The sequence below is a fragment of the Colius striatus genome, chromosome 4, assembly GCF_028858725.1.
Source record: "Colius striatus isolate bColStr4 chromosome 4, bColStr4.1.hap1, whole genome shotgun sequence".
NCBI classification, from domain to species: domain Eukaryota; kingdom Metazoa; phylum Chordata; class Aves; order Coliiformes; family Coliidae; genus Colius; species Colius striatus.
Window position 1 is genome coordinate 3,134,101 of NC_084762.1, and position 13,040 is coordinate 3,147,140.

Below are 13,040 nucleotides of genomic sequence, written 5' to 3' on the forward strand. Positions count from 1 at the left end.
CAACCCCTGAGCTTTTTATTTGTGCCTGACATCAAGAATTCCATATATTTGCCAGGCATTCAAGCCTGATGCTACAATGAACATTGTCAGTGGCATGACATCTGAAAAACCCAGAGGTTTAGTAGCTGGAGGCTCTATAAGCACTACGGTGACACTAGGTGAAACAGAACAGGATCGGATCACCCTGCATAGGATACAAATACAACCAAAGGGCAGTTTTTGAGATCTGCTGTTGCATGGGTTCATCTGAACAATGAGAGGAACTACTAGATGGTAAAATATACATAGTTAGGCATTAAAGAATACAGGAGCTTAACTACTTCTCCTCTGCTATCAGCAGAGACAGAACATCTCTCACTTCTCCATCCTTTCTGCATAGAAGAATTTAAAGCTCTGCCCACTCTGCTGTTGAATTAAGGCCTCACTAGACACAAGACAATACTTCACACCTGGAAGTGGAAGGGAAAATGAAATCCTTCGTTTCCCCCTCCATAAAAGATGTGGCTTTTCACCTGGGAATGCAGAACCAGACCACAAACATTTAAAGTGTCTTTCAGGATGCAGAAACTTACACTAGATAGGCAAATAGATTTTGAGAGAACATTTCCAGGAAGAGATATGATTTCTAATAGCTATTGGTCTCCTGACCTAGCAGAAACAGTGCTAAGGTTAGGAGGGTTAGTTACTCCATCAAAACATCAATTTCTGGTTTAGCAAGTTAAGCACAAGCTTGAAGAACGAACACTTTCGATTGACTTTTCTTTCTATGTGATATTCCATCATAAAAGGATGAAGGGCCATCAAATCTCAATAGACAGTCCTGTTCCAGCCACTACAGTTCATGAGCTTTCTTTTTGCATTTGTTTTAACTACTATCACTAAGCTCCAACTTCTCCTTTAAGGCTCTGTCTTCTCTACTTTAGACAGCTTCTCAGAGAAGAACCTTTTCATCAACCAAGAATCCTGGAAGCCAGCAATGCACGTCATTCATGGCACAATCCTCCATCACCAATATTTTCACAAAGCTATCTTAAAATCTCCTTTTATGCTTACTGAAAACAACCTACCCAACAGTAGAGAACCCTCTTCCCATAACCCAACCTTTCTGCCATGTAATCAAACAGAACTGGAGTGAAACTAATAAGAGGCCTCCACTTGAAATAACTCTATTTTCAGCTAATGTTGCTTACTGCTTAACTTAATATAAAAATGTAAAGCTCGCCCCTACCCTGCAACACCTGTGAAACTGGCAGCTGAGGTGGAAATTAAAAGCACAGAGCACTGCAGATAGGAATTGGTTAGCAGAAGGGAAACCTTCACTGTCAACTGGAAAAAAGGAAAAATCATCCTTTTAATAAACTTTCATTTGTCCTTTGATATATATATATGCAGAGTGTGCTTGAAAGCAGCAAGAGAGTGAAGCTTCAAAATCCACTCAAACCATTGTGCAACTTCTAATAACTTATTAAAGGTCCCAAACCAAAGATCAAAAGGGAATATATCTAAGCATTTATATTCAATTCCACATTGCCTGATGACTAATTTGCAAAGAGTGTACAAGTCTTCACAACTGAAGCCAAAATCATTTGAGGATACTTTGATATAATGCCACAAAGGATGTGAGCAGGAAGGCAGCAGGAGTTACAAATGGCCGAGCTCCATTAAAAGTGCTAATAAAAGAATAATGGAATTTCCTTGTACTATGAATAAAGTGTTTGGCACAGCAGAATTTAGACAACGAGAGGAATATCAAAGCTTCTGGTTCATCAGTTGCTTCTCCTTATTAGATCTTAATTGACTTACTATGACATTTACCTTAAAATGCTTCAACTCAAAACAGCACAGATACCACTCAAAATCTTGTCACACTAATTTCACTTATTCTTCATGTTTCTCAAATTTCACAGGCCCTTAATATCCACTTTACCAGCCCTTGTAAACAATGCAAGTCTATCTATTAGAAAAACCCTTTGAAGTGATGGATTTAAGCTGAAATGATAAGCAATTTTTACAATTATACTCTATACCTACCGTTTGGCAACAGTTTCTTCAGCTGTAAATGTTCAAGTTGCTGGTAACTATGGAACTCTCATAGCAACAATCTACCTGAAAAATCTAATCCATTAATATATACACAATGTATTTCCTTCTCACAGAGATATGTGTAGATATACCCAGACATAGGTGTGCATGCAGACACACACACACACGACTTCTGCCACCTTCTTTGCTCAAATAACAAACCCTAGCTATTTTTTCCAACATACAGCTATTTGATACATGGGTAGGAAAAAGAAAAGAGGAGGATTTGGAACTTTCCTTTGAAATTTCTGAACACACACTATCCCCCCCCAAGTTGAATATCTTTATTATTTTGAAATGGATACCCACAAAAATCACACACACTTTGCAAAACAGAAGCAGTGAAGACATTCATCTCATACTGCTGACAAATTGTTTAAGGATTTAATGCACCTGCTTAAAAAAACCATGCCCACAGCAGTACCCAAAGACAGGGGGAACTCCCCAAAAGTATTTACAAACCTGTTAATTCTCTTTCACCTGCTGCCTAACGCTGTCTTTTGCACAGTGTCTCCAAAAGCCCCACGACACAGTTATAGCACAGAATTGCTGTGATCTCTGTCTCCTGGTTCTCCAAACTTTTGTGGCAGCTTTAATTTTTGATTTCACATTGCAGTATCTTTAGGGAAATGCTCCTCTTTTCTCACCCTACACTACAGGGTATATTAAAAAAGGGAATTTTTTTAACCAGGGTTCCCTGACTTTATAAATGAAGATGAAGTTATAACAAAGACCTTGATTTCTTCTTCACCCATCAGTCTGTCAGCAAAGCAGACTCTTCCAATGATGCTTCCAGAATCACAGATAATTCATTAGTATTGTGTATCTCAGGGCCTAATTGACACAACAGATAAGCAACATACTCAAGGGTAACACAGTTTCTAACAGAGAGGAAAAAAGAGGGGAAACTGATTGCCACATATGGTCACTTTGCAGGATTTAGTGGCAGTCTATAAATTATACTTCTACAAGGTGAACGCGAGTCGCTGGTTTCACAAACCAGAAAATGCAGCTTTTCAAGCTTGGCTTGAAGAAACAAAGCAACATTTCTAAGATAGCATAAGTAACATGAATACCCTTTGCTACCCTTTCCACGCTACAATTTCCTCTAATTTTTGCATTAAACATGAAATGTAGTTATCATAAGTGTTTTGAATTACTATTAACAGGAAACATTGGTAGCATAGGTTTTTTTTCCTTACCTTATGATCGTATGGATTGTATGAATGAAACAGCTGGGACAGATCCTTTGTTCTCTGTTTTTTCTGAAAAGCAACATTAATAAATAAACCATGTTAGAAAAGTTAAAGAAAAGAGGCTACTGATTTAAAAAGCTGTAAGCAGGTACAAACACATTCTCTCCCCACTTTGTTAAAGGAACTGGAGGTATGAAGAGCAGTGTATGCAGATGAAGGATATTAAATATCCCAGGAAACAATTAACATATATATTAACAATGTTCAGAACATATTCTTAATAAATAAATAATAAACACTAATCTGTGGAACATCAGTGGAACGTGTAAACAAATTCAGATTCGGTTTAATTTCTGCACAATAAATTATAAATAATGTCTCAGAATACAGATAACAAGAGTGGAAGATTAGGCTCCAATCCTGCAAAGACTTGTCTGCTAGTCTAGCACGTACCTGCAGTCTGGCTTTACAGCAGATTAGGTTTAAAGGAAGTGGGTTAAAAGAAGAATAATTTATTATTTTTCAATTCCTTTTGATGCTAATACTCTCATTGCCTTGATTGTGGAAAATTAATAGGTGGCATCCCATTTAATGCCAAGGCAAAGGGGAAAAAAACTCCTTCTATTTAAGAGCAAAGTTCAAAGACAAAACCTGCTTAATCCAGCTTCTCCCGAAATCAATGGAAGAGCTTTCAGTGACTTCAGCAGATGTTAAATAGAATCTCTCATCTGCATGCCACAGAGCGGGGAAGGGAGAGGAGAGAAACACCTTTCATCTTCAAGGCAGGGAGGAGTCACAAATAAGTTCAAGCTCTTATGATGTCGAAATCGACACCGACTTATCTCACAGCTCGGGAAGGCAAAGCATTGCATGGTGGAAAACATGTAAAAGGGGGACAACTACAAGATCTCTGCTTGTAGTCTCTACCATTGCCTCATTTTAGCCATCATTTCTGAGAGTAGTTTTCCAACGGAACCGGTAGGATGTGGTCACGTCTCCAGCGTGCTGGGAACTAATAAACACCTGTATGGCTGCAGTATTTATTATTTACTTCTGGAAACTGCAGGACAGTTGAGTAAGTTTCTGATTATGCAAAATGAACTCTGTATTTTCTTTCTTTACACAGTTTTTACTTTCAGTGAAACGCTCAGATGCAACAACTTACTCATAAAAGCTGTAACTTTAGCTACTGGTATAAATTTATGTCAGATGATATTACTGCTTCTCTGAGGTCCCTACTTATGTGTTAGTTACAACCATTACAGTCAGGAAAATAATTTTTTTACTCACTGTCTCTTCAAACAAGAACAGCAGATACTGTTTTCAGTATGAGAAGGTTATCTCTGTCATAGACAACCCCATTCAATTACCATAAGTAACACCTAACAGGAGTTTACTAAGGGGCTTTAAAACTAACTCCAGTGATATTAAAAACGACACTCAGCAACTGAATATGCCTTTGTCCAAGGAAAATCGTCTCCCTTAGCAGAGTAACCTTCACTCTCTAACCCCCATTAACACCTCTTTTATTTCCAAAGGGTAAAATCTACTCAAATGAAAGCATCAGGTAGCACAACCCAAATTCCATCACTGCCCTACAGCAAGTGCTTTCCTGGTAGTGCAGCCATACAGAATAGAGTGCTTAAAACACCATAAAAATCTGGAAAAAATGTGACAATAAATTGAAAAGAGGTATCAAAATCATTATTAAAGAGGTTACTTAAAGTCTAATTTAATGTAGAATCATGTAAGAAGTGAACAAAAACATTTTAGTTTGAAATCTAGAGACCTCCACTAATCTTCCTAGGGAAAAAAACCCATCCACAAATTCCTGCTTTTTCTTACCAAAGATTATTTCTCTTGTATCCATTTTGACTGCACACAAAGTGGTTTTGAGTAGTTTCATTGCAAACTGTTTTAAGAAGACTCAATGAGACAATATGACAGAAACCCTCCTATCCTTTACCCTCACACTCTGGCTAAAACGCTGTTTACATGCTCAGCTAGACAAGCTGAAGAATGAAGATTTAGCTTCCCTTAAACAACACAGTGACAGAGTCTTCCACCTTTTATTATAGAAAATTATGGTTTCTTTCCTAGCTTTCCACAAAAGGTAGAAAATTGGCTTTTTGTACAAATCCAAGATGCTTCCAACTGAGGAAATACTGGAAATTTATGACATGCAGGAACGTGGAATGAAAATTCTGGACTTAGGTACATGAAAAAATATTGTCCCAGGATCCTCAATATGCTTAAATGATCTAAACCTACACAGCACTTGACTACTTGGTAGGAAAGCTGAAGACACATGTCTTAAGTGTAGAGTTAAGGTTGTTTAGTGACAATCTGTGTCTTTGTAGAGCACTGAGTTTAGCTTAACTCAGATCTCTGAAAAGCAGAAATAGAGGACATTTCAAACCACAGAGGCTAAGAAAAGGACAGGGAATTCATGCTGCTATAATGCTAATTCCCTTTGACTCCTACAGCAGGCATCAGCCACGTATGTTTTTTACACGGGAAAAAGCTTAGTTCCCAGCTCACCTGTAAGCAGTGTAAAGCAGGCCTCTCCATAGCTAGGTATGACACAGGAAAACAAGGTGCCCAAAAGCTCCTTCTCCTTTATTACCTTCAGTGGACTACTTCAGCCCTCAAACTGCCTATCGACCTGAATTTCTCACCACGATGCAACTTCACGTTCCTATTTCTTTCCTCAGCTTAGTCCAACATCCCCTTCCAAGTACTCTTTTGACCAATACAAAACCCACTTTTCTTCTCCCTGTCTTCCTGCTCTTTCCCTTTGGTGTTCTGGTTCCCCATTCCTTTGTTCTATACCAATAACGCTGTCAGAAATCACACTCAAAAACCTTCTGAACTTAGGCAAATGCACCGTCCCAAACACAGCAGCAGGATCGCTCTTAGAGATCCCCACAAGACACATTTATCATCCTTCTGTTAAAAAAAAAATCAAGAGTCATTCCAAAGTCACCATGCAAATTAGCCCAAGGTAGTTCTGAAAATGAAGTTATTTCCTACAGCTCTGATAGCAGCATCAGAATCAGCTTATTCCCACACTTCCCTCAGGCTTGCCATATATTGATACAGCCCGTGTTCAAGCCAAAGACATGCTGCTACTCCAGAAATTCTTCCAGTGTTGGTCTGTCATGTACCACTGGAGATGAATATCATGACTAACAAGACCGGTAAAGCCTCAGTCTGAGCTCTGTGCACAATTTCCTCCTCATGCCTGGAAGCAGCGGTGTATGCAGTGGGGACTTTTTAAAGCACTAGTTAGCAGGCCACCTGGGTAAGAGCAGAGCAGTGCCCTGTTGATAGAGAAGGAAGGGTTTTTCCCTGGCAGGAGAGTGCTGTGCACAACTGCTCACATGTTGGAGTCTGTGGCAGCCCTGCAAAATCCTCCCATATTTACAAGCAGCAAGGCTCTGGAGAAAAGGTTCCCTAATAGATGTATGAGTGTGCCTGTGCTCCTATGTGACCTGATCTAGGTGGAACTGCTTCTGCAGAGGGACTAGATGATCTCTAGAAGTCCCTTCCAACCCCCACCATTCTGTGATTCTGTGATCCTATTTAGTTCCAAAATTCTAATGACTCAATCACACCCTGATTTAAATTTTGAACCCATACTCCTTAGTTTGCAGAAATGAGTTTAGGGAGATGAGACAAATAGATACAGCCAGATACTATGCTAATGTGGGCCACTAAAAACATATGCATATGCCTGTAAAAACAACATTTAATGTTTCAGTGTTTTAAAAAATGCCACATTGTGTGGGAGATAGAAGGGGTCTCTGTTGTATCTTTAGCTAGCCAAATATGTGAAAGCCTAATGAGGAAGAGATTAAAGGGCTGCTTCAGGGCTGTGAAGATGTATATATGCATGTAAGTGTGCCAGGAAGGAAAGGCTTTTCCCTAAGTAAACCAATACTTTTGTGAGCAAATTATGTCAAGCTTGTTGCTAAATCACATGTAAATACTGAAATGCTTCTCAAAAGATGGGCAGTGTTCAACACACAGCTACAAAAATAAGAACCAGAAACCAACTAATGATGTTTCTTACAGCAAATGTGAGTAGCAAGAAAACAACACGTTACCATTACTTCATTATCTCCTGCCAAGCACACACACAAGTAACACAAACTCTGCTGTAAATATTTCCTTTCTCAATCTCTCGCTTTCTGGGTCTCAGATTTTCAAGGTCTTATTTTTAACTACTGAGATCTTTTTTTAAAGGGACACTGGTCCCTTCAGAGTATAGTAGCAACAACGGATCCTGTTAGAGCACATCCCTAACCATGAATCAATAAAGAGTTAGTGACCTTGGTGGTCTTAACTCTTTCTTTCTTAGGCATTGACTTTTAGCAGCAACAAAACACTTTCTAATGCTTTAAGTGGACTGCACTGTGGATTATTAACTTACTTTTGACCAGGAAATATCACTTAAAGAACAAACAGAAAGTAAAAAAACCAAACAAAAAACCAACCCATACAGGATGAATATCTACAACTGTTTAAAATATGTTCTGCACAAGTTAAGCAGCACAGAGTTTTGTGCTGACCTTAATTTTTCCCAAGTATTAGTGAGAAAATAACATAAAGGTAACTGTATCATAACCATACATTTTTTTTAAACTAAAATATAAAGAAATATAAACTAAATACAAAGAAAGTACTTTAGAAAAGTAGGTTTAGGGATGAGATGGCTATATCAAACACTAAGCATTGTAGGCTCACACATCTATATTGCACTTCTCTCTTGCTACTCTTTTCATACTCAGATGATATTAATGTAGCCTAAAAGTTGTTTGTTTTCCTTTCAAGCATGGAATTGTAGGTCTGTGATGTGTATTGTGAAGGAGAATTACAACACTGCTGAGATATTTGTTACAGATTACTTAGAAGCAGCTTAAATGGAATATTCTCAGTTTTTCATCTAGCTACCAAAGGGACAAAATTGCTCCTCAATATGAAGGTATCACTGACTTCTTTAGACTCAACTTTCAGTTTGAAGAAGTTTCTTTTCACCTTCAAGGCTCTTAATAATTCCAGCCCAATACCACGAGAGATCTGCAGACTATGCCAGTTCCATTGAAGGTGTCAGCCTCAGTATCTCCTCAGCGAAGCTCTCCTGCAGTTGTTTTTCTGCTTCCATCACTTAACATCTCTCCAGTCTATGGGGCTGTCTGCAGTTAACAGGGACTTGTATCTGTTTCTATTCCAAAATTCTTCTTTTCCTTCATGATCCCAGTGAACAGTAACACATGCCAAAGGCAACCAGATGAATGTCTTTAATTCAGTTCTCTTCCCTCACCTACCATCTTCTCTTCCCTTTCTCTTTTGTGTATTGCTGTTCAGGATTAAAATGCATCTCTATTTTGCCACTGGATCAGTATTTAATTTAGAGCTTATGAAGCATTTCACACATTTGAGCATGCTAACAACCAATAGAAACATAGCTTTTCTTTGAAACGAGTCTGGAAAACCACATTATCTGCTCATGCACTATCTAATATGTCATTTGCGGTTGCAATCGCATTCAACTTTGCGAGTCGAGGTAGAATTTAAAGAACACAACTTTGACAGGTGTCAGGAGAAGAACAAAGCAGCTTTACAAGTATTTTCCCAGCTTTGTCCCCCACTATTACCAAAAGCACAGAGGCTGTGGTATAACAGACTCCATGAGACTGGAGCTTTCTTTTCTGAAGCAGCACATCTAACAGCATTTTGTCTTAGGGCATTCTCTAACTTCAGTAACACAAGCAATAATGAAGCTGTGTCCTTCTTTTCCCTCCCATTACCCCTCTGATCACAAAACTACAAAGGCCTTGGGTAGTTCCAAACTGTAAACTTTTATAAAACAAAAAGGAGTTGGGGGCATCCTGTCAAAAGACACCGACTGGCCTAACTTCAATCCCCAAAGAGCTCCTTGGTGAAACACCAGAGAGAGATGTAGCAGCTACTCCAAACGAAGCACATGCAGAAACCATTGCTTGGAGATTCAATCCATAAAGCCTGAAATCTATGAAGCTATAACCACAATACAGACAGGAGTCAGGCAACTGAAACTGCCACGATATCAAAGTTTACAGATTGCTTTTTTGTTCTGCAAAACTCTTTTAAAAGAAGCGATCAGAAGCCAGTGAACCATTCTCTTTGACCTTGAGTTATTCAGTGCGTTGCCCTCTCAGAAATGAGCCTGAAAAAAAATTGTTGTGCCCCAGCCAGATTTCTTGATAAAATCGTAACTGGTTTTCATTATGCTCTTGCATGTAAAGTCTGAAAGGGCAAAAGTGACAACACAGGCTTGACAAGTTTTCTACTTCCTATAGCTAACTCCTACTGATATTACTCCTGTCTTTCTGATCAAGTCTAGAATGAAGTATACTAAAATCACTTGGGGATTAGATAGTCTTTTTGACCTAAGTTACCTGAATTACTATGTTAAAGTAGACTCATTTCTATTTTAACTCGAGACATGTGCTTCTCATTACTTAGGCTTGGTTTAAGAAATTACCTTCTAATAACTTTTGATCTATAGATGGAAAACATCAGCGTACAATGTGCTACATTCAGCAGTTTACCTCAATGTTCCAGGACGATGGACGTGTTTTCCACCAACCAACAAAAGAACCACGCTGCTATAATATGTATTTTTTATACTCTTTGGTCTTTTCTACACTCAATGATTCTTTCTTAAAAATTTAGAATAAAGCTTTATGAGCCAATTCAGTGTGGGGTTTTTTTGCCTAAAAGCAGAAAACTGAGGAAAGCTTTATGCACGAACCACGTGGATCTAGAAAATGATCACAAACTGTAAAGTGAACCTGTCTTCAGGAACATGGCAGCAAAATGAGTCATAATTTAGACTGGTTTACATTTTAGGTAGAGATTCTTATTTATGTAAAAACAAAAGTACTGAAAAAGATAGAATAGGGTCTTTGTAAGAGCATCTGTCAGTCTATTTGGAAACAATTTCTTGAAGGATCCATTTCCAATTAAACCATGGCTAAAGCAATTTCTTCATTTTTATCTCCCACATCATTTCAGCTGTGACACAGACTCTTCAAACTCATATCCTTTACAAATATTACTGAATTCTATTCTTTCTGGTACATTTGAGTTCTTTAATTTAGTTTAGGATTCATGTTTGTTATCCTTGGTCCTTCTTGCTAATAAAATCTCCCCCTCAGCAGAGAGCAAGTTACGTGAAACTTATTCTGAAGACTTTCACAAACAAACCCTTCATTTTAAAAAAGGCCTTCAACACTCATCCATCTGGAGGGTCCTTCAATTAGGGATCGTTTGTAAATGCTCTGACTCAGTTCTGGTACATTTTTATGGCTGAAATTCATGCTGGACCTTTGTGAATAGGAAGATTGTTTACCTCAAAAAGATGTTGCAGAACAAAAAGTATCAAAGAGAAGCTTGGCCTGCTGTGTCAGCTATACTTCAAATTAGACTGACAATCAGAAACAAAGTGATTGGTCACGAGGGTCATGATGTTGAATATATGTAGTTAGTGTGCCCAGTTATACAGTAACATAAACCAGAACGAATGGCAAACTACATTTGAGCAAGGAAATGTGATTTTTTCATAGATACGCATGTTAAGCCCAGAACATGTATTAAATATACACTCAGGAGTGACCTGGCTGCAGAGCACTCCTTTCATCACTTGGTGAGAGCTCTCTGTGCTCTATTGCCTTGAAAGCATCAGTTTTCCAGCATCCCAGACTGAACAGAAAGAGCAAAGAGAAGTGCTCCACCAAGCACTGTGTAGCACAGTGTTCAGGTGCTTGCTGTGTGGGAGAGATCACTTGTGCACCCACAACACACACATTTGCTACACAAAGAACTGTCCTTACTGTTTTACTTTCATCTACTAGTCAGTCCTCTACTCTACTCCCAGTCTTTCAGCAATTCCCAAATGGATTTTTAAGCCCAGTGACCAGAGCTACAGCCACAGCAATGAAAACTGCAGAAGACACAAGTTTCAAAGCACTCAGTGACCTGATTGACTGTGACGGTTTTCAAGGTTACTTGGATTATCAAAGACAGATGAATTTTAAGAAAGGGTCATCAAGAACCCACCTCAGGATCCATCAGTGTCCTTTTCTTCCAGAGCACACTGTATGGGCCATCATAAATGTCGTGTGATTTGCCGACAATGGACAAGTGTGGTGCAAACGAAATTTATGTAACCAAATGCACATAAAAAACTTTCAATGCCAAATATGGGTTTAAAAAAAAATCAGAGAATGATATTAATAAATCTGTAATGGTTTTTTTAAAAAAGAAGTTTTAAACCAGACTGGCAGCACTGGCAAATGTTGTTCCTGGAGTATAAAATGACACTGAGGGATAGCCGTGAAACTAATACACTCAACCAGAGCCTTGTTGTGCTAGACAACAGAGATAGTAAAGCTTCAAGGATTGCAGTAACATAATTAATATCAGACCTGGATAGGTTTTTAATTTACTATCTGTGTTAAGTCACAAACTATTCAATCTATACCACGCTCTCATCTGGAGACGACTGCAATTGCTAAAGCCAAGAGGGTTCTTTGGTTGTTATTTCTTTAAACTAATAGATTTTTCTGTTCTGCTGCATACATCCAATTTCAGGGATTAAGTTGTGGGCAATACTCCCTTATGCCTACAGCTGCTGGCACTGTTTCCTGCTCTGAGCAGACTGGTTCTTAAAGTGCATTAAAATTCTGAATTAGAAAAAAAATCATTGCAGCATCACAGAAGACACATAACAGTAATTCAAGTGAAAGTTACGAAAATACATAGTTAAAACTCCTTCTGTGGTTTTTCCACTTCATAACGAGCCAATGAAGAGGACAGAAGGACAAAGAGCACACGTATGAAACATCCAGTTGCCAGAGGTCACTTCTGTATGAGCTTGTGAGAAGGGGTTCAGTACCTGAGAAACTGATCACAGATGTATTTATATTGGAGACAAATCTTGGTTTCTCCCTTAAAGCCAAAGACTATTCCACTTTTTCTGTTGACAGTTCCTTCCCTCCCTTCTCTTCAGCACAGGAGTATGTGGCATCCAGAACTCCCGATCAAGGAGGATCAAGGCTACAAGGATCAAACCCACAAAATCATACAATGTTGGTGGTGGTTTCAGAGTCCTCAATATGTTCTGTAACTTTTTGTCTTGATAGTGAAGTGTCTCTTCCTCCACATGTATATTCTCCACACTTTATTTTCCAGTGCCTATTAATTCTTTCTTGCCAACGTGGCCCAGACTGAACCCATAGCTGTGCATTTACTTTGAGATGTGCAGATTTTCAAACTGAATTTGTATCATGTTTATGGGGAAGCTGTTGGTAATTTTCATTCCAGTTAGTTTCTGCTGTTAAAAACAAAGCAAAATCCAAAAAAGCAGAACACAACTTGGTTTCCCAAGTGTGTTTTTCCACTCCAGGTTTGAATTTTGACTTCCTCTCTCAAAGCAAGACAGTTGTGCTCTTTGAAAGCTTATCTATTCTACTAGGTGCCTGAAGTACACAGTGCAAGATTTAAGAGCTATGGCTCCAGGCTAGAGTGGAAATATTCTTGTCCTTTCTCAGAGGTCTAACTCTGCAGAGCCCAGCTGGGACTGTGCAATTTAACTCATTCCCTAGATTCAGCTATGACCTGGATTTTCAGCAGCTCCATAGGCAGATCATTTATGGCTTTCCAAAAGGGTGCAACCTATTTTAAAACCTACCCGGCTCAAATATCTCCCACAAC

General features: G+C 38.7%; 1 protein-coding gene across 1 annotated transcript in view; it reads right to left on the reverse strand.

Moving 5' to 3' along the window:
- Positions 1-13,040, reverse strand: part of CDKAL1 (CDK5 regulatory subunit associated protein 1 like 1) — a 335,233-nt gene that overhangs the window by 78,766 nt on the left and 243,427 nt on the right. Inside the window, exon 13 of the mRNA XM_061995176.1 lies at positions 3,285-3,347. Within this exon, the coding sequence (XP_061851160.1) occupies positions 3,285-3,347 (63 nt within the window). The remainder of the gene's footprint in view (positions 1-3,284; positions 3,348-13,040) is intronic.